General features: G+C 50.5%; 2 protein-coding genes across 3 annotated transcripts in view; one reads left to right on the top strand and one right to left on the bottom strand.

Annotated features, from left to right (window-relative positions):
* SUB1 (SUB1 regulator of transcription) overlaps window positions 1–26,563 on the top strand; it is a 991,845-nt gene that overhangs the window by 787,526 nt on the left and 177,756 nt on the right. The window lies entirely within an intron of this gene.
* Window positions 1–26,563, bottom strand: part of DNAI1 (dynein axonemal intermediate chain 1) — a 123,522-nt gene that overhangs the window by 15,792 nt on the left and 81,167 nt on the right. For both annotated transcript variants that reach the window (XM_078772947.1, XM_078772948.1), the window contains 4 exons: window positions 18,986–19,029; window positions 17,676–17,923; window positions 8,655–8,744; window positions 1,685–1,763 (listed from right to left, as the gene is read on the bottom strand). In XM_078772947.1, coding sequence (XP_078629073.1) covers window positions 1,685–1,763; window positions 8,655–8,744; window positions 17,676–17,923; window positions 18,986–19,029 — 461 coding nt within the window. The remainder of the gene's footprint in view (window positions 1–1,684; window positions 1,764–8,654; window positions 8,745–17,675; window positions 17,924–18,985; window positions 19,030–26,563) is intronic.

Genomic DNA, 26,563 nt, shown 5'->3' with positions numbered 1-26,563 from the left:
CACCCTTAAAGACCCCGAAGACCCAAAACACCCTGAAGACTCAAAACACCCGGAAGACTACAAAGACCCTTAAAGACCCTGAAGACCCAAAATACCCTGAAGACCCAAAATATCCCAAAGACCCAAAATACCCTTGAAGGCCCTGAGGCTCAAAAATACCCTGAAGACCCAAATGTCCCCGAAGACCCAAAAGACCCCGAAGGCTCAAAAGACCCAGATGAACCAAAAGACCCAAACTCCCCTGAAGACACCAAAGACCCAAAATACCCCGAAGACCCAAAACACCCTGAAGACCCCAAAGACCCTTTAGACCCAAAATACCCTTAAATACCACGAAGAACCAAAATACCCCAAAGACTGAAAGACACAGAGGAAACAAAAGACTATTAAGACCCAAAAACCCTGAAGACCCAAAACACCCCAAAGACCCTAAATACCATTAAAGGCCCAGAGGATCCAAAATACTCTGAAGACCCAAATGGCCCTGAAGACCCAAAACACCATGAAGACCCAAAAGACACCAAAATGGTCAAAGAGGCCTATCCCTTTGAAACGACGTGTGGTGAGGCACGCGGAGTGCACCAAGTCACACTAGTAGTGTTAATTTTGAATATGGCACGGACAATTGAACAAAGGATCTTTATCGTGGAGTCTTACACGATTCAGAAAAAAGTTCGAGACTTGATTAGCCCCAGATAAGTCTATTTTTACCTTCGCAAAAGCGGAAGGTTATGTTTTGATCGCTGTGTATTTATTTGTATGTCTGTGTGTGTGTGTGTATGTTATTCGCATAACTCAAAAAGTATTCAACCGAATTGCATGAAATTTGGTGGGATGATTGGTTATTATACGGGACACATTTGATTAGATTTTGGGAGCAATCGGGTCAAAGGTCAAGGTCAAGGTCACGAAAAGGTCAAAATCGTATTTTTACCATAGCTGCGGCGAAGGTATGCGCTCTACCGAGTGCCCGTTCTAGTTGATTGATAAAGAGGTTTGAGTCCCACGGGATATAGACCGTAGGCCGAACACGTTTTGTTTCCTTTCGTGACCCACCTCACATATCTACCTGCATTTATAATATGTTGTGTAAAAAATATTACAGAATTCATAACTGAAACTCCTCATGCACAAAACCTGCACATATTTTCAAAATTTGGAAAAACATCCAAAATGTTGACGAACTTTTTAATAAATATTGTCCAATCACAGCACGTGTTTTGGGGGGGTGGGGGGGGGGGGTGGACAAGATCGAGGCTCGTGTAAGAGCTACCATTAATGACAAAAAACACACAAACCAAAAAAAACAGGACACATAAGAGGAAATAAAGGGAGCGGGAGACAAGATGGGGAGAGAGGGGGGAAGCACCAAAGTGCAACATTTGAGAGCAGAGACATCGGGAGATCTGTGGGAGGGAGAGGGCTTGGGGGGGGAGGCGTGGGAAGGTGGGGAGGGGGTGGGAGAGGTAAAAAAAACAAAAGCACATGGACACAGCTGGGACTTCCAGGAAAGAAGTCGGTATTTCAGAAAAGTGGATCTGGGGTGAATTAACAGGGGTAGAAAAGATCAAGGTTATGGATGGGGGAGTTGTTTTTTTCATCCTTCACATTTATTGTTTTTTTCATCCAATATAATAATTGCACAGCATGTGGATGCATTTTTTTTTTCCCCAGTTTTTCTTACCATGCAAAACTTGGGGATTGTGTAGCATGGAAGAAGGATCAGATGTAAGTTGCATCACCTCAACAGGCACAAACTCATTCTGCACACATGACACATGTCCAGAAGATATTATGGGATCATCTCGGTCGAGAGTGCACACCTCTGCCAGGCTGATTAGTGAACATTTTGTATCCCACTGATAGACTGGATCTGAATCTGGATCTTCATCAAAATCGAATCGGCTTGTTCTTGTCACCGAACCAAGTTTTGTCATAATCCATCCACAACGTTTTCAGATATTGTGCAATATATCGTTTTTAGCCCAATCTTTCAAAGGTGAAGAATAAATTTAAAAATTATATCTGTATTTAGATCCGGATCTCCCCCAAAATTTATACAATTGTCCTTGCCACACACCGGAACTGTCTACCTAGTTTTGTCTGAATCCATCCATAACTTTTTGAGATATCCTACTCACTACGAAAACGCAAGATATCCTGCTCACTGTGACGACGAAAAGTTTCCTCGTATCAAAATCAAGGTAAATTATGAACTTCCCTCAAAAACAACTCCCTCAAAAAAAACAAAAAAAAAAACTTTCATTTGTTACTCCCGCTAGGGAGTAATGCATTCGATCGTGTCCGTGTATCTGGAAAAGTTCTGAACGGATTTGGATGAAAGTTGGTGGGATGATTGCCCTTGGGATAAGGAAGAAGTGATTCGTTTTTGGTGAAGCTCAGGATATTATTCCCGATCCAGGAATTTTTTGAAGGATTTTTTTACCATTGGAAGATAGGGCTCATTTTTTTTTAACATTATCTTCTATATATTCTATATTTAACATTGTGATATGAAAATAGTTTTCATATTTGTTGTAAATGTAGTTTAAACTCGTGCTTATGCGTTAGAGCGGTGTATTTTGTTAGCAGCGTCGTCTTCAATGTTCTTTTTTTCTTTCTAATAAAGACATATTCTGTCATTTTAAAACCACGAAAGTGTGTATTCGGTCTCCCCGTTTCATAAAATGTATCGTTTGATACGTATAATGCTTTAAAACTGGGTTTTTTTTTTTTTTTTTTTTTTTTACCTCAGAAGACATCAACATTTAGTATTTACCTCAGCGAATGTCAATCGCGGTGTCAGTATTTGATGAACTTATAAAGACTTAGGTGAGTTATAAGTGTGACCAGCATGTACACGGGATTCTTCCCAGAAGAATGAGTGGTCGCATTAGCTTGTACGACTTAAAATGAGCGAGTTTTGTTTTCACGTTTGGGCCAGTTTTACATGTTGTTGTGGCGGACACGAAAGCCCACTGGCGTGGTGACATCATTCCGCGCACCAAGTGGGCGGCGGCCACGCCCGAGGGGTAGGCGTGGCCTGAGGATATACATGGGGTGCGCAGCCCGGAGCGCGCTAGTGTTACAGTGAGCTCCTGAAATAAAGACGCTTATAAGTTACCGCTTGTCCGCTTCCTCCTTGCTCGCAAGCAGCGCGCGTAACGCCGCGCTTTACTGGTGACCCTCGACGTTGGATCTGCCGGAGCGATCCTTCCACACACGACGCCATTGCCATGGCCAACTTCATCAAACTTCCCGAATTTTGGGAGGCCCAGGCCGAAGTCTGGTTCGTCCAAGCCGAAGCCCAATTTCAGCTTCGGCGCCTCACCGGCGACGACATGCGCTACTGCCACGTCGTCGCCTCCCTTGGGCCCGGCACGGCCGCTCGAGTTGTGTCCGTCCTTCGCCACCCACCGGACGGCCACAAGTACGAGGCACTCAAGCGGCTACTCCTAGCCACGTTCGGCCTCACGGACGACGCATGGGCCGACCGCCTCCTGGATCTCCCCGAGCTCGGCGACACGCGCCCGTCGGTCCGAATGGACCATATGCTGTCACTGTTGGGCGACGAAGCCCCCGGTTCTCTATTCCGGGCGCTTTTCCGTCGCCAACTTCCAGTGCAGGTTCGCCTCGCGTTGGCCGGGACCGTGCTAATGGAACCCCGAGCATTGGCAGCCGAGGCGGACAGGTACTTTGCGGCCGTCACGGACCTCGAGGCTGATGCTGCTGATGATGCTGATCCACAGCATCAGCTTACGCAGCATGCTGATACGCACCTCGTGACCGCCGCCACGCCCCCCCCCCCCCCACCGCCGCGGCGAAAACCGCCACCGCGGGGAAACCCGCCAACTCCACCGGCCTGGCGGAGCCAGCCACGCTCCTCCAGCTCCACCACCTGGTGCTGGTTCCACGCCAAGTTCGGCCACGAGGCTCGGCAGTGTCATCCGCCATGCTCCTTCAACAGGTCGGGAAACGCCCGGGCCGGCGCTCAATAGTGGCGATGAGCGCCGGCCGTTCGAGCAGCCTGCTGTTCATAACGGACACCTTATCCGGGCGCCGTTACCTGTGCGACACGGGAGCGCAGGTGAGTGTCGTTCCCGCCGGTATGTCAGACAAGCACGCCGCGGGTGGGGGCCCCGCGCTGCTTGCCGCGAACAGGACGCCCATCCGTATGTACGGAAAACGCTGCCTCTCTCTGCGGTTCGGAGGGCAGCTTTTCCGATGGACGTTCGTCACCGCCGACGTGCCCATGGCACTGCTTGGCGCGGACTTCCTGTGCGCTAATGGGCTCCTGGTCGACGTAAAGCGCAGACGTCTTGTCCAGGCCGAGACGTTCAGCTCGCTCGCTTGTGTACTGCCGAGCTCGTCGAGCAGCTCGCCGAGTGGCTTGCCAAGCGGCTTGCCGAACGGTTCGGTTCCGGCCACGTTGATCTGTACGCTTCCGGCAGCGGACGCATTCACCCGACTCCTTGCCGGCGTCCCGGCCCTCACGCGGCCCACCTTCTCGGCGGGGCCCGTCAAGCACGGGGTGGCCCATCACATCCCCACCGTCGGGCCACCGGTCTACGCCCAGGCACGCCGCCTCGAGCCGACGAAGCTGGCGGTGGCAAAGGCGGAGTTCGCTACCCTGGAGCGACTCGGCATCGTTCGGCGCTCGGAGAGTGCTTGGGCGTCGCCGCTGCACATCGTGCCGAAGCCCGGCGGGGGATGGCGACCGTGCGGGGACTATCGCCGTCTCAATGACGCCACCACTCCCGACCGCTACCCCGTCCCCCACATTCAGGACTTTTCCGCCCGTTTGGCGGGCATGTCCTTCTTCTCAAAGGTGGACCTCATACGCGGCTACCATCAGGTCCCCGTCAGGCCGGAGGACGTCCCGAAGACGGCGGTCATCACGCCATTCGGACTCTTCGAGTTCCTGCGGATGCCCTTCGGTCTGAAGAATGCGGCTCAGGCGTTCCAGCGACTGATGGACAGCGTCCTGCGCGACTTGGATTTTGTCTACGTCTACCTGGACGATATCCTCGTCGCCAGCGCGTCCCGCGAAGAGCACCTACGCCACCTCCGCATGCTCTTCGAACGCCTGGGCCAGCATGGCCTGATTGTGAACCCCGCAAAGTGCCGGTTCGGCGTCGCCGTAATCGATTTTCTGGGGCACCGTGTCACCAGGCACGGAGCCGTCCCCCTGCCGGCCAAGGTGGAGGCGGTGAAGGGGTTTCCGCGCCCCCGCACGATCAGAGGGCTGCAGGAGTTCCTGGGCATGGTGAACTTTTACCATCGGTTCCTGCCCCGTATCGCCCAGCTCCTGTGCCCCCTGCACGAAGCTCTCCGAGGTAAGCCGGGCAAAGGCGACGTTACCTGGACCGAGCAGTTGGGCACGGCGTTCATGGGCGCGAAGCTCGCCTTGGCTAACGCCACCATGCTCGCGCACCCGGCGCCCGATGCACCGATCGCCCTCACCACCGACGCCTCGGACTACGCGGTGGGCGCGGTGCATGAGCAATGGGTGCTTGGCAACTTGGCAACCGCTGGCGATCTTTAGCCGGCAGCTTCGCCCGCCCGAACGCCGTTACAGTACCTTCGACCGCGAGTTGCTCGGGCTTCACTTGGCGGTCAGGCACTTCCGCCATCTGCTCGAGGGCCGTGCGTTCACGGCCTTCGTCGACCACAAGCCGCTGATCTTCGCGATGGGCAAGGTCACCGAGCCGTGGTCGGCCCGGCAGCAGCGTCACCTCTCGGCCGTGTCCGAGTACACGACGGACATCCGGCACGTCGCGGGGAAGGACAACCCCGTGGCGGATTGCCTTTCCCGGGCCGTCGCCCACGCAGTCCACCTCGGCATCGACTATGCCCGGATGGCAGCGGACCAGGCCACTGACCCCGACGTCCAGGCCTTGCGGACCGCCGTCACGGGCCTCCGCGTCAGCGAGGTGCCGTTCAACGGCGCGGGCGCGGCCCTCTTGTGCGACGTCTCCCTCGGGCGGCCTCGCCCCATCGTGCCCGCGGGCTGGCAGCGCCAGGTGTTTGACGCCATCCACGGCCTGTCCCACCCGGGCGCGAGGGCCTCCCAAAGGTTGATCGCCGACAAGTTCGTCTGGCCTGGCCTCCGGAAGGCCGTCCGCGGCTGGGCCAGGACGTGCCTCGCGTGCCAGCGCGCCAAGGTGCACCGGCACACCCAGGCCCCGTTGGCCCCGTTCACGGTGCCGGAACGCCGGTTTGACCACGTCCACGTGGACCTGGTGGGACCTCTGCCCCCCTCGCGGGGTTTCACCCAAGTCCTCACCATGGTGGACCGCACCACCCGGTGGCCGGAGGCCGTGCCCTTGGCATCGACGACGGCGGCGGACGTCGCGCAGGCTTTCATCGCCACCTGGGTCGCCCGGTTCGGCGCCCCCTCAGACATCTCCTCCGACCGCGGCCCCCAGTTCACCTCGGAGCTCTGGGGGGCGGTCGCGCAGGGGCTCGGGGTCCGACTGCACCGAACCACGGCCTACCACCCCCACGCTAACGGCCTGTGTGAGCGATTTCACCGCTCATTGAAGGCCGCGCTCCAGGCCACCCTCCGCGACGGCGGCTGGGTCGACAGGCTCCCCTGGGTCCTGCTGGGCCTCCGGACGGCGCCCATGGAGGACCTGCGCGCATCCGCGGCGGAGTTAGTCTTCAGGCAACCGCTGCGGGTGCCGGGCGAGTTCCTCCCCGACTCCACGGCACCATGGTCCGCGGCACAGCAGCGCTCCGCTCTGCAAGAGACTGCCCAGAGGTTAGCCCCGGTGCCAACGGCATGCCACGGGCACCCACCGACGCACGTCGCCCCGGAGCTTCGCACGGCGGAGTACGTCTTCGTCCGCCACGATGCCCACCGGACACCACTGCGGCCCCCGTAGGACGGGCCTTTCCGCGTGCTGGAGACCGGGGCGAAGCACTTCACCCTGGACATCGGCGGTACTCCTGACCGCGTTTCTGTAGACCGCCTCAAGCCGGCCCACCTCGACGTGGACCATCCACCGTCAGTGGCCCGACCCCCGCGTCAGGGCCGCCCCCCTGCGGGCGGACCCCCGGCACCGCCCAGCCCCGCCGCCACGCCGCCCCCCGGTCCTGCACCCATCCCAGGGGCAGCCAGGGGCATCCCACCTGGCATCCCTGCACCCCGGACGCCGCCGATCGCCAGGGGGCGCTTCGGCCGGGTCATCCGTCTGCCCCGCAAACTGGCCCTCCAGGTGCGCGGGAATTATGGGGGACCGCGTGTGGCGGACACGAAAGCCCACTGGCGTGGTGACATCATTCCGCGCACCAAGTGGGCGGCGGCCACGCCCGAGGGGTAGGCGTGGCCTGAGGATATACACGGGGCGCGCAGCCCTGAGCGCGCTAGTGTTACAGTGAGCTCCTGAAATAAAGACGCTTATAAGTTACCGCTTGTCCGCTTCCTCCTTGCTCGCAAGCAGCGCGCGTAACGCCGCGCTTTATTGTATCCCTAAAGCCCCTGTCACACCTTGACGATTTAGCCAGCGTATGCCGACGTATCAAAATTGAGTGCTGGTGTGAGTCATACGCTGGCATACGTCGACAAATTTTGTGCATGCACAAAATTTGTCGACGAGCTCGGCGTACTACGACGTATGCCAGCGTGCTTCAGCGTGCTCTTAACGTATACAAAACTTACCCATAACGTATTCGACGTGTGCCAGCGTATTCGCCAAATTTTTCATACGTCGGCATACGCTGGCTAAAACGTCAAGGTGTGACAGCGGCTTAAGGAATGAAACGAACGTTTTCCTGGCTTACAATTTTATTTGAAGTCACACATGCCTCAAAATACACTCACTTATATAGAATTGAACGCTGAATCCGAAAATGTAAGTGAAATTGCCTTGTTTTTTTTAACATTATCTTCTATACATTCTAAATATATATCTGTGCAGTGTATGTCTTGTGTTGTCTTGTCTTGTGTTGTCACTGAACTACTCCCTCAAACTTTTGTGAAATCGTACTATTCCAACTTGACCCACGGCGGGAGTATGCGCTCTACTGAGTGGCGTTCTAGTTGTTGGTGTGACACGTAATATTGGCATAATAGTGTATCTTTAGTAAACAACATTAACATCCAATCATGAGTTGAGCAGAAGACACTGTCAACACATGATTGACCAGTGTCAATTCATTCATTCATTCATTTGTTCTTTTTCCACAAGTTTTGGACACTCATTTCTGTAATATGTGTACAAAGACGATTTAATTAGCATTACATTAATTAGCATTAATTAGCATTAGCATTAGCATTAGCATACATTAATTAGCATTAGCATACATTAATTAGCATTATTAGTTAGTTACATTAGTTTAGCATTATTAGTTAGTTACATTAGCATACATTAATTAGCATTAGCATACATTAATTAGCATTAGCATTAATTAGCATTAATTAGCATTAATTAGCATTAGCATTAATTAGCATTAGCATTAATTAGCATTAATTAGCATTAATTCCAGCATTAATTAGCATTATACATTATATATTAAGCATACATTAATAATTAACATATAAAACCTTCAGGAAGAATTTTCATTCTTGTGGATTGAACATTGCATCCTGCCCACACCTGTTCATCCTATCTTCATATTCCCACGTCATCCATTTAAAATATGCACCAAACCTTTAGTATTGTCCAGGACACAATTCGGCCATCGGATGAAATGGAGAAGAAGTTTAGATTGTTGTCCATGTCATCTTTCTGCCATTTTACCTGTACAATTCAGAAGGAATGCATTTACAATACAAAAAATACTGCAAACATTGAATACAGCAGTAACAAGTTTTGGCATAATCCATCGACAACGTTTTGAGATAATGTGCTGCATATTATATAGTCTTTTGAGCCTGGTGTTGGCTTAGCGATTAGGGTGCCGGCTTGGGATCCTGGGTTCAAATCCCGGTGGTCGATCGCTGAATTAAGACCAGCGTGGTTGACTCAGCCTGTCATCCCTCTGAGGTCGGCAAATTGAGTACCAGGTCACTGGTAATTCCCTGTGTGTCGCAAGAGGTGACTCACAGGGTTGGCGGCAGGAAGGGCATCCGACCATAAAACATTGCTTCAAAAAGGGGACCACGGTGCCCGAAAAAGGCTGACCCCTGCTCTCTGGGGAAAAATGGCCTCTAAGGGTGGTCTAGTCTCATATTATATAGTCTTTGGCCCCAACTCTCAATAGTGAAGAATCGCATAAAAAATTAAAAACACCTCAGATCCAGATCCGGATCTTCAACAAAATCAAATAAATCAATTTGTCCTTGTCAAAAACCTAATCTGTCCACCAAATTTTGTCCGAATCCATCCATAACTTTTGGAGATATCCTTGTCGGTCAGAAAGACCGACAAACAGGAGTGAAACATAACCCTCATCAACATTTGGTGGTGGAGGTAACCAGAGAGTTCATAGAACACAATCCCCCGCAAAGTGTTAAAGTATATAATTCAATTGAAATATAATAATGATTTTAAAGATCATATAAAAAAATTCCAGAAGTTTAGCACCATTGATACATTCTTATACACCACCTTATTTAACATGTCCAAGTACTGCAAAACTAGAGGTTTTTGGAAGCAGTAAGAATGTGATTTGTGTTCTACATTGATCAAGTACATAATTAAATTTAAATAAAATAAAAATTTTAAAAGTCGTAGAAAAAAAAGGAAAAAGGTTCTGTGTTGTGGGCCTGTTGATTGTGTCTTTTACAACATCCTGGAAACGTGTTTCCTGTTTGGAATGGTTTTCAATCTTGTTTAACTGCCAGACAGACAGACAGAGTGAACATATGACCTCACTGCTGTCTGCGCATGCACGATCAGGACAAATTCAGAGCTAAAGTACTGATAAACTACAGGTTTCTTTACAGATTAGTGTTCCTATTTGTGTTTAAAATATAACATTCAATTGAAATTAAACAATGTTGCCAACTTGAAATTTTTGTGCCTGTAAGATTTTCTGAGAATTCCGTAATTAAGAATTTCCTAAGATCGAAACCCCTGAAGCAGTTCTGAGCCTGGCCTGCTCACAAACTCGCAACCTGCCATTGTAAGGAATAGTATGTTGTACAAACAGGGTATTTAAATGAAACAGAAAACCAAATACTACATTGGAGTCATCAGAAGGAACCAAAAAAAAAAGTAAAGAGCAAAGATGGAGTCATCAGGAGGAACCTGGATAGGATTCGGGTTTCAGCCGCTGCTCCTCTACCCTCAAACCCATTGTAGAAGTATAAAGACTTCTAAAGTCAGGAGTAAGCGAGTTATCGCAGGCATCCAAACTGAAACCTGACCCTCGTCCTCTTAATTAATAAAATGTATTGTAATGACAATAAACTTTAATGTCGTGTTAATGAGATAGAAATAGTTTAGTTCTTTGATGAATCTTAACAATACTATACTATAGTTCATAATGATCTTGGAGAAAAGGGTTAATTATATTATGGAGAATGTGTGTATTATTACAAACTCAGGAATTCAAGAGTATAATTCACCCTTTGGTTGCCTTTGTGATGGAAAGATATACAGTCACGTGAAAAAGTAAGTACACCCCATGTAAAGTTTTGACTTTTTCAACATATTTCAACATACAGCTATTTGATCTTCATTTCAACAATATTGATAGATAAAGGTGATATAATATAACAAATATCATGAAACATTTACATTTTGTAGTCCATTGTATAATTTAAATAAACATAAATGCAAATTTCGCATGTGGAAAAAGTAAGTACACCCTTGGCTCTAATCGGTGATATTGCCCCCTTTGGCAGAAACAACCTCAAGTAGGCGTTTCTTACAACTGTCTACCAGTCTCTGACATCGACTGGGACAAATTTTTGCCCACTCCTCCATGCAGAATTCTTTCAGATGTGCGATGTTTGAGGGGTTTCTTGCATGCACAGCTCGTTTCAAATCCCCCACAACATCTCGATGTGATTTAGATCCGGGCTTTGACTTGGCCATTCCAGAACCCTCCATTTCTTTCTTTTCAGCCATTCCTTGGTGGATTTACTGGTATGTTTAGGGTCATTGTCATGTTGCAAGGTCCACCTTCAGTTGAGCTTCAACTTTCCGACAGATGGCCTCACATTATCTTCAAGCACCCTCTGGTACAATGAAGAATTCATAGTGGATTCTCTGATGGTGAGCTGCCTAGGCCCTGATGCAGCAAAGCTGCCCCAAACCATAATATTTCCACCACCATGCTTTACAGTTGGTATCAGGTTCTTGTGGTCAAATGCTGTCTTTGGTTTTCGCCAAACATGTCTTCTGGTACTGTGGCCAAATAGCTCTACCTTTGACTCATCTCTCCAGAGCACATTGTTCCAGAAGTTCTGGTCCTTGCTTTGGTGTTCATTGGCAAACTTTAGTCTTGCCCTTATGTTCTTTCTGGACAGCAAAGGTTTCCTCCTGGCACACCTCCCATGTAGATCAAATTTGTGCAGCCTCTTTCTAATGGTAGACTCGTGCAGTTTGACATCAAGAGTGGCAAGAGCTACCTGTAGGTCCCGTGATGACATTCTGGGGTTCTTAGAGACTTATTTCAGCATATTGCGGTCTGCTCTCGGGCTGAACTTGCTGGGGCGGCCTGGCCTGAACAAGTTGGCAGTTGTTTGGAATCTTCTCCATTTGTAGATGATCTTCCGGAGAGTCGAATGATTGATTTCAAATTGTTTGGAGATCTTTTTAAATCCCTTCCCAGACTCGTTGGCATCTATAACCTTCTTTCTGAAGGCCTCAGAGAGCTCTTTTGATCTCGGCATGGCGACGCAGCACACTTCAACAACAAAGAGCAAACCAAACTAAATGTCTGAGGTTTAAAGACAGGTTCCTCCAAGATCCTCTCTAACGATGTTCTAATGATTTGCACCTGAGCTGGTGCACCTGATTCTAATTTTAGGTATTTGAAGTAGTGATAAATGTAGGGGTGTACTTACTTTTTCCACATGCAAAATTTGCATTTATGTTTATTTAAATTATACAATGGACTACAAAATGTAAATGTTTCATGATATTTGTTATATTATATCATCTTTATCTATCAATATTGTTGAAATGAAGATCAAATAGCTGTATGTTGAAATATGTTGAAAAAGTCAAAACTTTACATGGGGTGTACTTACTTTTTCACGTGACTGTACATACCTTTGTAGTCCTGTGTAAATACTAATTGGGGTTAAGGTTTGTAAAAGCTTTGACAATTATCTTCTTGTTCAAGAGCCCCACTGGGAAGATAGTGACTTAATCAGTGGTTCCTCGGCCCCCGATCAATCCCTCCCCACTTCCTGCTTCCTTATCAGTGGTTCCTCGCCCCCGATCAATCCCCTCCCCACTTCCTGCCTCCTTATCAGTGGTTCCTCACCCCCGATCAATCCCCTCCCCACTTCCTGCCTCCTTATCAGTGGTTCCTCACCCCCGATCAATCCCCTCCCCACTTCCTGCATCCTTATCAGTGGTTCCTCGGCCCCCTGATCAATCCCCTCCCCACTTCCTGCCTCCTTATCAGTGGTTCCTCACCCCCGATCAATCCCCTCCCCACTTCCTGCCTCCTTATCAGTGGTTCCTCACCCCCGATCAATCCCCTCCCCACTTCCTGCCTCCTTATCAGTGGTTCCTCACCCCCGATCAATCCCCTCCCCACTTCCTGCCTCCTTATCAGTGGTTCCTCACCCCCGATCAATCCCCTCCCCACTTCCTGCCTCGTTATCAGTGGTTCCTCGGCCCCCGATCAATCCCCTCCCCACTTCCTGCCTCCTTGTCAGTGGTTCCTCGGCCCCCGATGAATCCCCTCCCCACTTCCTGCCTGCTTATCAGTGGTTCCTCGGCCCCCGATGAATCCCCTCCACACTTCCTGCCTCCTTATCAGTGGTTCCTCACCCCCGATCAAACCCCTCCCCACTTCCTGCCTCGTTATCAGTGGTTCCTCGGCCCCCGATCAATCCCCTCCCCACTTCCTGCCTCCTTGTCAGTGGTTCCTCGGCCCCCGATGAATCCCCTCCCCACTTCCTGCCTGCTTATCAGTGGTTCCTCGGCCCCCGATGAATCCCCTCCCCACTTCCTGCCTCCTTATCAGTGGTTCCTCACCCCCGATCAATCCCCTCCCCACTTCCTGCATCCTTATCAGTGGTTCCTCGGCCCCCTGATCAATCCCCTCCCCACTTCCTGCCTCCTTATCAGTGGTTCCTCACCCCCGATCAATCCCCTCCCCACTTCCTGCCTCCTTATCAGTGGTTCCTCACCCCCGATCAATCCCCTCCCCACTTCCTGCCTCCTTATCAGTGGTTCCTCACCCCCGATCAATCCCCTCCCCACTTCCTGCCTCGTTATCAGTGGTTCCTTGGCCCCCGATCAATCCTCTCCCCACTTCCTGCCTCCTTATCAATGATACCTCGAACCCCGATCTACCCCACCTCAATCCCTTATCAGAATCCCTCGTCCCCCGATCTCCTCCTTCCTGCCCACCCCAGTGTGAGGACCTAATCAAATATTCTCCCTTTGTTCTAATCTATAATTCCAGTAATCTCTGTACGTTTGTACGTTTGTACGTCTGTACGTCTGTACGTCTGTTTGTCTGTGACCGCTGTTTCTCGACAACCACGGGTCCGATATACTTTTAACTTGCCAGGTATATTGCTGGGGACCCGAGGATGTGCCTTTTCAAGGTTTCATATTAATCGGACAATTACTTACCGAGCTATGTCCAAAAAACGATTCAACCAATCAGAGAGCAGCGAACGATCGCGTGTGCCGAACGTGGCGGACACACTCTGCCTCGGATGGCACATTTGAGAGCGTATTCATTTATTTCACGTTTGCAAACTATGTTGGCGTTAAACTATGTTTTAAAACTAATAAAAACGAATTTGCGATTCATTCGCTTTCCTGCGCGTTTGTGCACGCGATGGCGATTTCTTTACCAAACTCCGGAAGCCGTTCGCTTTGGACCAAACCATTGCATGTAAATAGAGGGGGGGGGGGGGGGATTGTCACCGTACTCGCAAGCCGTTCGCTTTGGACCAAACCATTTCATGTAAATAGAGGGGGGGGATATAATTTTAGATATAGATATAGTACGGGCAATGCCCTAGTTGATATAAAAGAGACAAAAACAGTGCGATCGAGGAAGAATACCTGTGTCGGCCCGGAGTCCTTGTGCTGAGTGAGTTGTTTACATCATGTGTTGCTATTGTAACAGAATGAGGGTTTTTCCCAGTGATATTAAATTTAACAAATATTCAATGAGTGGACATGACTCGGTTTATGTACCCAAGACATGACTCGGTTTATGTACACAAGACATGACTCGGTTTATGTACCCAAGACATGACTCGGTTTATGTACACAAGACATGACTCGGTTTATGTACACAAGACATGACTCGGTTTATGTACACAAGACATGACTCGGTTTATGTACACAAGACATGACTCGGTTTATGTACACAAGACATGACTCGGTTTATGTACACAAGACATGACTCGGTTTATGTACACAAGACATGACTCGGTTTATGTACACAAGACATGACTCGGTTTATGTACACAAGACATGACTCGGTTTATGTACACAAGACATGACTCGGTTTATGTACACAAGACATGACTCGGTTTATGTACACAAGACATGACTCGGTTTATGTACACAAGATATGACTCGGTTTATGTACACAAGACATGACTCGGTTTATGTACACAAGACATGACTCGGTTTATGTACACAAGACATGACTCGGTTTATGTACACAAGACATGACTCGGTTTATGTACACAAGACATGACTCGGTTTATGTACACAGGACATGACTCGGTTTATGTACACAAGACATGACTCGGTCTATGTACACAAGACATGACTCGGTTTATGTACACAAGACATGACTCGGTTTATGTACACAAGACATGACTCGGTTTATTTACACAAGACATGACTCGGTTTATGTACACAAGACATGACTCGGTTTATGTACACAAGACATGACTCGGTTTATGTACACAAGACATGACTCGGTTTATGTACACAAGACATGACTCGGTTTATGTACACAAGACATGACTCGGTTTATGTACACAAGACATGACTCGGTTTATGTACACAAGACATGACTCGGTTTATGTACACAAGACATGACTCGGTTTATGTACACAAGACATGACTCGGTTTATGTACACAAGACATGACTCGGTTTATGTACACAAGACATGACTCGGTTTATGTACACAAGACATGACTCGGTTTATGTACACAAGACATGACTCCGTTTATGTACACAAGACATGACTCGGTTTATGTACACAAGACATGACTCGGTTTATGTACACAAGACATGACTCGGTTTATGTACACAAGATATGACTCGGTTTATGTACACAAGACATGACTCGGTTTATGTACACAAGACATGACTCGGTTTATGTACACAAGACATGACTCGGTTTATGTACACAAGACATGACTCGGTTTATGTACACAAGACATGACTCGGTTTATGTACACAGGACATGACTCGGTTTATGTACACAAGACATGACTCGGTCTATGTACACAAGACATGACTCGGTTTATGTACACAAGACATGACTCGGTTTATGTACACAAGACATGACTCGGTTTATTTACACAAGACATGACTCGGTTTATGTACACAAGACATGACTCGGTTTATGTACACAAGACATGACTCGGTTTATGTACACAAGACATGACTCGGTTTATGTACACAAGACATGACTCGGTTTATGTACACAAGACATGACTCGGTTTATGTACACAAGACATGACTCGGTTTATGTACACAAGACATGACTCGGTTTATGTACACAAGATATGACTCGGTTTATGTACACAAGATATGACTCGGTTTATGTACACAAGACATGAATCGGTTTATGTACACAAGATATGACTCGGTTTATGTACACAAGACATGACTCGGTTTATGTACACAAGACATGACTCGGTTTATGTACACAAGACATGACTCGGTTTATGTACACAAGACATGACTCGGTTTATGTACACAAGACATGACTCGGTTTATGTACACAGGACATGACTCGGTTTATGTACACAAGACATGACTCGGTCTATGTACACAAGACATGACTCGGTTTATGTACACAAGACATGACTCGGTTTATGTACACAAGACATGACTCGGTTTATGTACACAAGACATGACTCGGTTTATGTACACAAGACATGACTCGGTTTATGTACACAAGACATGACTCGGTTTATGTACACAAGACATGACTCGGTTTATGTACACAAGACATGACTCGGTTTATGTACACAAGACATGACTCGGTTTATGTACACAAGACATGACTCGGTTTATGTACACAAGACATGACTCGGTTTATGTACACAAGACATGACACGGTTTATGTACACAAGACATGACTCGGTTTATGTACACAAGACATGACTCGGTTTATGTACACAAGACATGACTCGGTTTATGTACACAAGACATGACTCGGTTTATGTACACAAGACATGACTCGGTTTATGTACACAAGACATGACTCGGTTTATGTACACAAGACATGACTCGGTTTAAGTACACAAGACATGACTCGGTTTATGTACACAAGACATGACTCGGTTTATGTACACAAGATATGACTCGGTTTATGTACACAAGATATGACTCGGTTTATGTACACAAGACATGACTCGGTTTATGTACACAAGACATGACTCGGTTTATGTACACAAGACATGACTCGGTTTATGTACACAAGACATGACTCGGTTTATGTACACAAGACATGACTCGGTTTATGTACACAAGACATGACTCGGTTTATGTACACAGGACATGGCTCGGTTTATGTACACAAGACATGACTCGGTCTATGTACACAAGACATGATTCGGTTCATGTACACAAGACATGACTCGGTTTATGTACACAAGACATGACTCGGTTTATGTACACAAGACATGACTCCGTTTATGTACACAAGACATGACTCGGTTTATGTACACAAGACATGACTCGGTTTATGTACACAAGACATGACTCGGTTTATGTACACAAGACATGACTCGGTTTATGTACACAAGACATGACTCGGTTTATGTACACAAGACATGACTCGGTTTATGTACACAAGACATGACTCCGTTTATGTACACAAGACATGACTCGGTTTATGTACACAAGACATGACTCGGTTTATGTACACAAGACATGACTCGGTTTATGTACACAAGACATGACTCGGTTTATGTACACAAGACATGACTCGGTTCATGTACACAAGACATGACTCGGTTTATGTACACAAGACATGACTCGGTTTATGTACACAAGACATGACTCGGTTTATGTACACAAGACATGACTCGGTTTATGTACACAAGACATGACTCGGTTCATGTACACAAGACATGACTCGGTTTATGTACACAAGACATGACTCGGTTTATGTACACAAGACATGACTCGGTTTATGTACACAAGACATGACTCGGTTTATGTACACAAGACATGACTCGGTTTATGTACACAAGACATGACTCGGTTTCACTTCTCCGAAGACAGGTAGATAAAGAAAGACGTATTCTTCTTCAGCGATGCATATTATGAAGGAAATACGAAGATGTTCTAAACAGAGTGAAAATGATCATGTGCACCAATACCTGCCACACAGGGCCCGTATGCCTGCCTTTGTTTGCCACACACCGCCTTGTTGGCTGTTCTTTCTCATCACGAAGAGAGATTGCAACCAGGGAACCATCGTAGCAACCAAGGACGACCATGTGAGAAAATGTGGGATGAAAGTCCATGCAAAGGACTCCACTCTCGGTGGAGAATGTTTCTTCCGGGTAGGATTGATTCTTGAGTGAATAGAGCACAAGCAGGCCCTTTGGCTGTTGTATAATGTCGACTGTGCATGGGAAGGGCAAGATTAAGCACAACAACCACAACAACATTATGAGTTTGAGGGGTGAAGCATATCTTAGAGAGCGTTATCGATGCAGATGTGTTCGATTATATAAGCCTAGTTTAGGTTAGACTAACATTTCCATGCTATTGACGAGTCTTAATGGTTGGCATCGCAGGACGAGGTCACATGACAGGGGGACAGCGTTTAGTAACCATTACAGTTTCATATTTTACTAAAACAACAACAACAACAACAACAACAACATGCATTTTAAGGCCATTTTCCCTGCTAGAGCGGGGGTTAGCCTTGCGGTCCCCATGACATGGCCCCCATATTTTACTAAAAGGAAATATAATAATTTTCTGTGGAACGTTTGGGGTCCTAGCAGGTGTCGTAAGGTAGGTAGGAGGTTTCAGAAATTCCTCAATAAAGTAAGCCTTACCATGTGTGTTGTTACTCTCGCCCCAAAGGGATTTGGGAGACTATTACAACGCCCCGTCTGTCTGTCCGTGTGACCACGTCTACATATTTTCACTTTAAATTTTTTTCTCTGCAACTGCTTGTCCGATCGATGTGAAACTTTACATATAAGAGGGACTCCCCATGGAGAATATTTTATTGATAACTCTGACGTCATAGGTCACATGGTATGGCAGCCATATTGGATTAAAGAAAAAAATATTGGACATCTCAGAAGGCACTCAACAAAAAAAATTGAAATGTGGCACACGTCATCAACTCCCCATGAGGTATATAGGGTGACAACAATGACGTCATCGGTGAAATGGTATTCCAGCCATAATTGGTTGAATTTAAAGCCTTATCTGAAAAATCTGAAACTTCATACATCTGATGAAGTGTTTTCAATTCTAAAAGTTTGCTTTAATACCGGCCTTGCTTTCAAAGTTGTCCTGTGGGTTTTGACTTTTATAGTCACCTACCCCCCCCCCCCCCCCCCCCCCGCTAATTTGACACGGTGAAACTAAAAACACAATGCAGTGATCGATGAAAGCATGGTATCCATGAAATATTCTTTAAATGGATGTGGTAGAGCATACTTACATGAGCCATATCCCGCTGCAATGAGATCTTCATAATGCGGGCTCCTTGGTACATTGGATGCAATGGCGGACATGGTAATAAATGGCAGAAGAGATTTAAAAAAAAGATGTGTAATAAAAAATACTTAAGCTCAGGTATCTTCATATTATGTTATCATTGTATGGATGTTATCATGTTATAAAACGGTATGTAACAGCAAGGTATTGATGTGGAACCGATTCAATGTCCACTCTGGGTTGAGTTGGAAATGTTTAATTGGAGAGACTATCAGAGATCAAAGCAATTACAAAGGACCAACCACAATTACAAGAGAAACACAGTTATAAAAGAAAACAGCACGATGATACAACGATCAGTACAACGAGATCAATCTCAGCACAACAGAACTCTCTGAAAATCTCTAAATTAATGTTCCTTTTACTCAGGTTTATATAGGAGTTTTCACAACAAAATGGTATAGGGGATGGATGTGGGGTGAGGGAAATAGGGTATGAGCCACCCTATCTACTCAAGGTGATGTCTTGCATCAAATAATCAAAAGGGAACTGTGTGAGGATGCAAGACGTCAAAGAGAGCGGAGGGGTGTTGTCTGAACCCCGGACAATCCTTGATTCATGATGTCTTACTCCTAGTTCACTCCATACGAATTATCCACTGGACCAGATGTTGTTTACCCTTTGGCTTTGAACATTGTGCTGTGGTGTCCTTGTCTGACATTCCTCTGTCGCTCTCTCTTGTAGACGCTGTGGCCTCTTTGCATTCATTTTATTATTACACTGTCCCTTTGACATACACATTGTCGTGTGATTCCCTTTGGTGAAGACCGGAAAATCACGGATAGCAATCGAGCGTTAATGGAGGTGTTCAGTTCCAATAGCGGATTGTACTATATACGTGCGGAAGGAAGAAAGAAGAAGAGGATGCTGAAGCTTACCTGTCGCGTTCGCCAGCAGTTCCAAAGCCTGTAGGAAATAAACTCAAATGGGAATACGGGTTAAAATGTACAAGGAAAATAATGTTAGGATTTATTTACAACGGATGCCGGGACAAGAAAAGCGCGACAATGCTAAATGTCCTAAATGGAGCGCTCCCTCACCAGACATAAAACACAGACACAGGAAGGAAAGAACTTGAAAATAATGGTGTGTGGTGTGTAAATTAGCTGTACCAGCTCGGAGTCTCGTCAGGGTTCGTCAACTCGTCCGGTGCGTTGGCGGGAACCGCCCGGCCATTGGCACGAAAAGAGGCCTCGCACGTCCCTGTTCACGAGGCCTCGCTGCTCTCCAGCAGCCAGCCGTGCGTCGTTTCCGCCTACCAAACTCGGCCTCCTCACAATCCCCAGCAAGGTCTTGGCACACCGTCGCCCGCACCGAGGTCCAGAACGTGAAGATAGGGGGGAGAATCATCGGCGCACACTCGCATGCAGAAGATCCCAAACAAGAGAGAGTCCACAGCAAGAGCGTCCACAGCAAGAGAGGGTCCAGCACAAGAGGGCAGAGAGAGAAAAATGTCGGTTTTTTCCACTTTTTATCAATCCCTCGTGACGTCATCTGCCTCTCTCTACCAATGCCTGCAGGCCACCACTACCGTGTTTTGCTCGCCATCTATCACACGCAGTTCGCCCTTTGACGTCATCGGCGTGCCCTGCTAATCAGCATGATGCCCCTACACGCCTTTGTCTTCGCCAATCAGTCAGCCGCTTCTTGCCTACTTCCGCCATTGGCCATGCTCTTCCCATTTGTCGACTCCCGCCCAATAGCGAGTCCTTCTGGGCGTGGCTCCCGGCCTGCCTGTGCGATGTGTGTTCAACCAGGGCGGGGTAATTAGTGGTAGTGTTTGATCTGGGTTTTCGGTTAGTTTTATTATCATTTATTAATTAGTGTACTAATGGGCCTGACTAGTGTCTATGTGCAGTGCCATAAGGGACAACGGATAAATCACAAGGTCTCACGCACAGGGGAACTAACATAATCCCTACACTAGTTAACACGCCCCATTCCTCGTAACAGGAACAAATATACAAGCTTAATCCGAACACACGGTCTAAACAGAACTTATTACATCAAGGTTTCTCCACGACGATCGGAGCATGATACCTACACAGATCTACCTGACTCTATATATCACTCTACCCCCACCGACATAACAATATGTCGTCTTAAGTTTATAGAGAATATATATCCTTATCTTAATAGTTATAAGTACTATTGATTTCATTTATATCGATATAAAGAAGGATAAATAAAAGTGTAGAGCTTTTACACTCGCTCAAAACAGCCTCAAGGCCAAGTGGATGGCACTTCCCTGTTTCCAAGCCATGTAAAATATAATTATTTTTATGGTTTTTCCAAACAACGAAGTTCCGAACTCAATTTTTCCTGTTCAATTAGAATTTACAATTTAGTCTTAAATTCTTCTTCCACAGTATAATACTGAAATTAACATTCAAAATAACTTGCAACAAATTTCAACATGGCAACAGTTATTTACAAAGTTTTGTGAAAACAAATTCTGAACAAGTCTTCCTGACAATGATGCAGGGCAATGATATTGGAATACTCTGAATAATACGATGAATGAATAATATGATGCAATAATATGATGCAATTGTAGCGGCTGCCGCTGGGTTGTCACAATCGCCTTGCACCTATCAAGGACGCGGAGCGATCACCATGCCGGGCTCGTCCAGGACGCCCGGGCAGGCCCGCGCTCAACTTGCCAGGCCTCGGTCGGGACGCCCGGGCATGCCCGGGCATGCCCGGGCAGGCTCGCCCTCAACTTGCCAGGCCGCAGCCAGGACGCTGGGCCACGCCCCCTGGCGCCGGGCCTGGGCAAACCCCCTGGGATAATAGATATATATTGCTGACCGATAAACGGGTTTTCAGAGTGCCTGAGTGTTTGATTCGATTAAAGCAACTCAGATGAATTCCAGCTTTTTGTCGCGTCCATTCTTCCGATCGACGTGGGAGCCCCAGCTCCTTCATTGGTGACCTATCGACATGGACACGGCAGTCGCCCTTAAACTGCCTACCTTCTGGGAGGCTCACGCGGCGGTTTGGTTCGCACAGGCGGAGTCCCTGTTCGCCCTGCGAGGCATCACGGCCGACGACACCCGCTTCCACCATGTGGTAGCTGCGCTCGGGTCGGCTACCGCGGCCCGCGCCCTGAGCCTCCTCGAGAGCCCGCCAGCCGCTGACAAATACGGCGCGATTAAGAAGCTTCTCCTCGATGCTTTCGCCCTCCCATCGGCGGAACGCGCACGGCGCCTGCTCGAACTGCCTGAGCTCGGCGACACGCGCCCTTCCGAGCGAATGGACTACATGCTTTCACTGCTCGGCGAGCACTCTCCGGCATTCCTGTTCCGGGAGCTGTTCCACCGTCAGCTGCCTAACCCGGTACGCCTCGCCCTGGCAAGCACGACGATCACAGATCCCCGGGCCCTTGCCAGAGAAGCCGACAAGATCTCCGCCGCAGGACAGCGCATCGCAGCGGCGACATGGGACCCACCGCCGTCCGACGCAACATCCATGGCGCCCGAGCACCCGGCACGGTCGACGGCCGAACTGCCGACGCAATGGGCGGCCGCTATACCGAGCCGACCACCTCCAGCACGACGACCGGGGCCTCCACCTGACCAAGCGTGGTGTTACTATCATGCCAGGTTCGGACAGAAGGCCCGGACATGCCGACCCCCGTGCACCTTCGGCAGGCCGGGAAACGGCCGGGCCGGCGTTCATTACCAGCCATGAGCGCCGGCCACACGGGCAACTTACTGTTCATCACGGATAAAGCGTCCGGACGGCGCTTCCTGTGCGACACCGGCGCCCAACTGAGCGTCATACCCGCCTCTGACCAGGACAGGCAATCCGCGGTTTGCGGCCCCTCCTTGGTTGCGGCCAACGGATCGACTATCCGCACCTTCGGCCCGCGCAACGTCACCCTCTGCTTCGGCGGCCAACGCTTTGCTTGGACGTTTGTAACCGCCAACGTGCCCATGGCTCTGCTAGGCGCCGACTTCCTCTGCGCACACGGACTGCTGGTGGACGTCCAACGGCGTCGTTTAATCAACGCTGAAACCTTCAGCTCCCTGGTATGCACATTGAGCAGCTCCGCGCCGACCGAGCTGGCATGCACCGTCCCGGCGGCGAACGAGTTTGCTCGCCTGCTCGCGGAGTTCCCGGCCCTCACGCGGCCGACGTTTTCGGCCGTCGCAGTACGGCATGGGATCGAGCACCACATACCAACCACGGGCCCGCCGGTCTACGCCAGGGCCCGCCGCCTCGACCCAGCCAAGCTCGCCGTAGCGAAGGCCGAATTCGACGCGTTGGAGCACCTCGGCATCGTGCGGCGCTCCGATAGCGCGTGGGCCTCGCCACTGCACATCGTGCCAAAGCCGGGGGGTGGATGGCGCCCGTGTGGCGACTACCGCCGTCTCAATGACGCTACCACCCCCGACAGGTACCCGATCCCGCATATCCAAGACTTCTCCGCCCGTCTGGCGGGACGGGTCATTTTTTCGAAAATTGATCTCATACGGGGATATCACCAGGTACCTGTCAGGGCGGCCGACGTCCCTAAAACGGCAGTCATCACGCCGTTCGGCTTATTCGAATTCTTGCGGATGCCGTTTGGTCTCAAGAACGCGGCTCAGGCGTTCCAGCGCTTGATGGACGGCGTGCTGCGTGACCTGCCGTTCCTTTTCGTTTACCTGGACGACATCCTCGTCGCCAGCACGTCCCGGGCCGAGCACCTCCTCCACCTCCGAACACTGTTCGGGCGCCTCAGCGAGCACGGCCTCATCGTCAACCCGGCCAAATGCCACTTCGGCACGACGGCCGTTGATTTTTTGGGCCACCACATCACCAAGAACGGAGCCGTGCCGCTGCCAACCAAGGTCGAGGCCATCACCACGTTCCCGCGTCCCCGCACCATAAAGGCCCTGCAGGAATTCCTGGGAATGGTGAATTTTTATCACCGCTTCGTGCCCCGCGCTGCTCAACTCATGCGGCCCCTCTACGAAGCCCTCCGGGGCAAGCCGGCCAAGCACGACATCGCCTGGTCCGCAGCAATGGATGCGGCCTTCCAACGCTCAAAGCGGGCCCTCGCCGACGCAACACTGCTCGCTCACCCGGTGCTCAACGCTCCCATCGCCCTCACCACGGATGCCTCCGACTACGCGGTGGGCGCCGTACATGAGCAATGGGTGAACGGGGTTTGGCAGCCACTCGCTTTTTTCAGCCGGCAGCTTCGGCCGAACGAGCTCAAATACAGCACGTTTGACCGGGAGCTCCTCGGTCTACACCTGGCCGTCCGCCATTTCCGCCACCTCCTGGAGGGCCGACCTTTCACGGCGTTCGTCGACAACAAGCCGTTGGTTTACGCCATGGCCAAGGTCACGGAGCCATGGTCGGCCCGCCAACAGCGCCACCTCTCCGCCGTGTCGGAGTTTACCACGGACATCCGGCACGTCGCCGGCAAAAACAACGCCGTGGCCGACTGTCTTTCCCGGGCCAGCGCGAACGCGGTCCACCTGGGCGTGGATTTTGCGCTTATGGCGGCGGACCAAACCACCGACACCACGGTGCAAGCCCTCCGGGCGGCGGACACGGGCCTCCGCCTGGCCGACATCCCCTGCGCGGACACTGTCCTGCTCTGCGACGTCTCCCAAGGCCAGCCTCGCCCCATCGTGCCCGTCACCTGGCAACGCCGCATCTTCGCCTCCCTCCACGGCCTTTCCCACCCGGGCCGGAAAGCTTCCCAGAAGCTGGTGTCGGCGCGTTTCGTCTGGCACGGCCTTCGTCGGGACGTCCGCGATTGGACCAGCACCTGCACGGCCTGCCAACGGGCCAAGGTCCACCGACACACCCAGGCCCCGCTGGCACCTTTCACCGTGCCCGAACGACGTTTCGACCACGTCAACGTGGATCTGGTGGGCCCCCTCCCCCCGTCACGGGGGTTCACACACCTGCTCACCATGGTGGACAGGACCACCAGGTGGCCGGAGGCCGTTCCCCTCATCTCCACCACCACCGCCGACGTGGCGCAGGCTTTCATCGCCACCTGGGTCGCCCGCTTCGGCGCACCGGCGGACATCTCGTCAGACCGCGGACCACAGTTCACCTCCGAGCTGTGGGGCGCGGTCGCCCGCAACCTGGGGGTCAAGCTCCACCGTACTACGGCCTACCACCCCCAAGCAAACGGGTTGTGCGAGCGATTCCACCGCTCCATGAAGGCCGCGCTCATGGCCGGCCTTCAAGACGGCGGTTGGGCCGACCGGCTGCCGTGGGTCCTTTTGGGCCTTCGCACGGCCCCCAAGGAGGACCTCCAGGCATCCACCGCCGAGCTGGTCTATGGCCAGGTGCTACGCGTCCCGGGCGAATTCGTGCCCGACGCTACCAGTCCCTGGTCCGCAGCTCACCAGCGCTCGGACCTCCAGGAGGCCGCCCGACGGTTTGCCCCCGTGCCAACATCCCACCACGGTGACCCCCAGTCCTACGTCCCCCCAGCACTCCGCACAGCGGAGTATGTTTTTGTGCGTCACGACGCACATCGGTGGCCACTCCAGCCGCCGTACGACGGGCCCTTCCGGGTGCTGCGACGGGACGACAAGTCGTTCGTCATCGACATCGGCGGCAGGTCGGACCGGATTGCAGTGGACCGCCTCAAGCCGGCGCACGTGGACGTCGACCACCCACCACGGGTGGCCCTTCCGCCGCGGCGAGGCCGCCCCCCGTCCACGGTGCCCCCCACTCGACCGCCCACCGCCTCACCGGACCCCCTCCCACGACCCGCCAGGGGTCGCTTCGGCTAGGTCATCAGGACCCCCCTCAAGTTGACCCTGCCGGTGCAAGTCGATTCTGGGGGGACGTGTGTAGCGGCTGCCGCTGGGTTGTCACAATCGCCTTGCACCTATCAAGGACGCGGAGCGATCACCATGCCGGGCTCGTCCAGGACGCCCGGGCAGGCCCGCGCTCAACTTGCCAGGCCTCGGTCGGGACGCCCGGGCATGCCCGGGCATGCCCGGGCAGGCTCGCCCTCAACTTGCCAGGCCGCAGCCAGGACGCTGGGCCACGCCCCCTGGCGCCGGGCCTGGGCAAACCCCCTGGGATAATAGATATATATTGCTGACCGATAAACGGGTTTTCAGAGTGCCTGAGTGTTTGATTCGATTAAAGCAACTCAGATGAATTCCAGCTTTTTGTCGCGTCCATTCTTCCGATCGACGTGGGAGCCCCAGCTCCTTCACAATAATCATTTTCCTTTTCTCCTTCTTCCTGGCAATGCCATCTCAATCACTCGCCTCACCGCCTACTCACTCACTCTCTCTCTCTCTCTCTCTCTCTCTCTCTCTCTCTCTCTCTCTCCTCTCTCTCTCTCTCTCTCTCTCTCTCTCTCTCTCTCTCTCTCTCTCTCTCTCTCTCTCCATCAGATGACCAAACCAATTTAATCTCTTCCGGTTGCTATCTCCGGTGCGTTGACGATCTTCACTGACCCCCTGATGTACTGTTTCCAAATCTTGTCCTTTTTGTCACTGCACATGTTGCCCCAGTTTTGATGTTACCCAAGTTTCCGCACAAT

This window comes from Myxine glutinosa, chromosome 2 (assembly GCF_964187855.1).
Source record: "Myxine glutinosa chromosome 2, kmMyxGlut1.1, whole genome shotgun sequence".
Taxonomy (NCBI): Eukaryota; Metazoa; Chordata; class Myxini; order Myxiniformes; family Myxinidae; genus Myxine; species Myxine glutinosa.
This window is presented reverse-complemented; position numbering and strand designations above follow the sequence as displayed.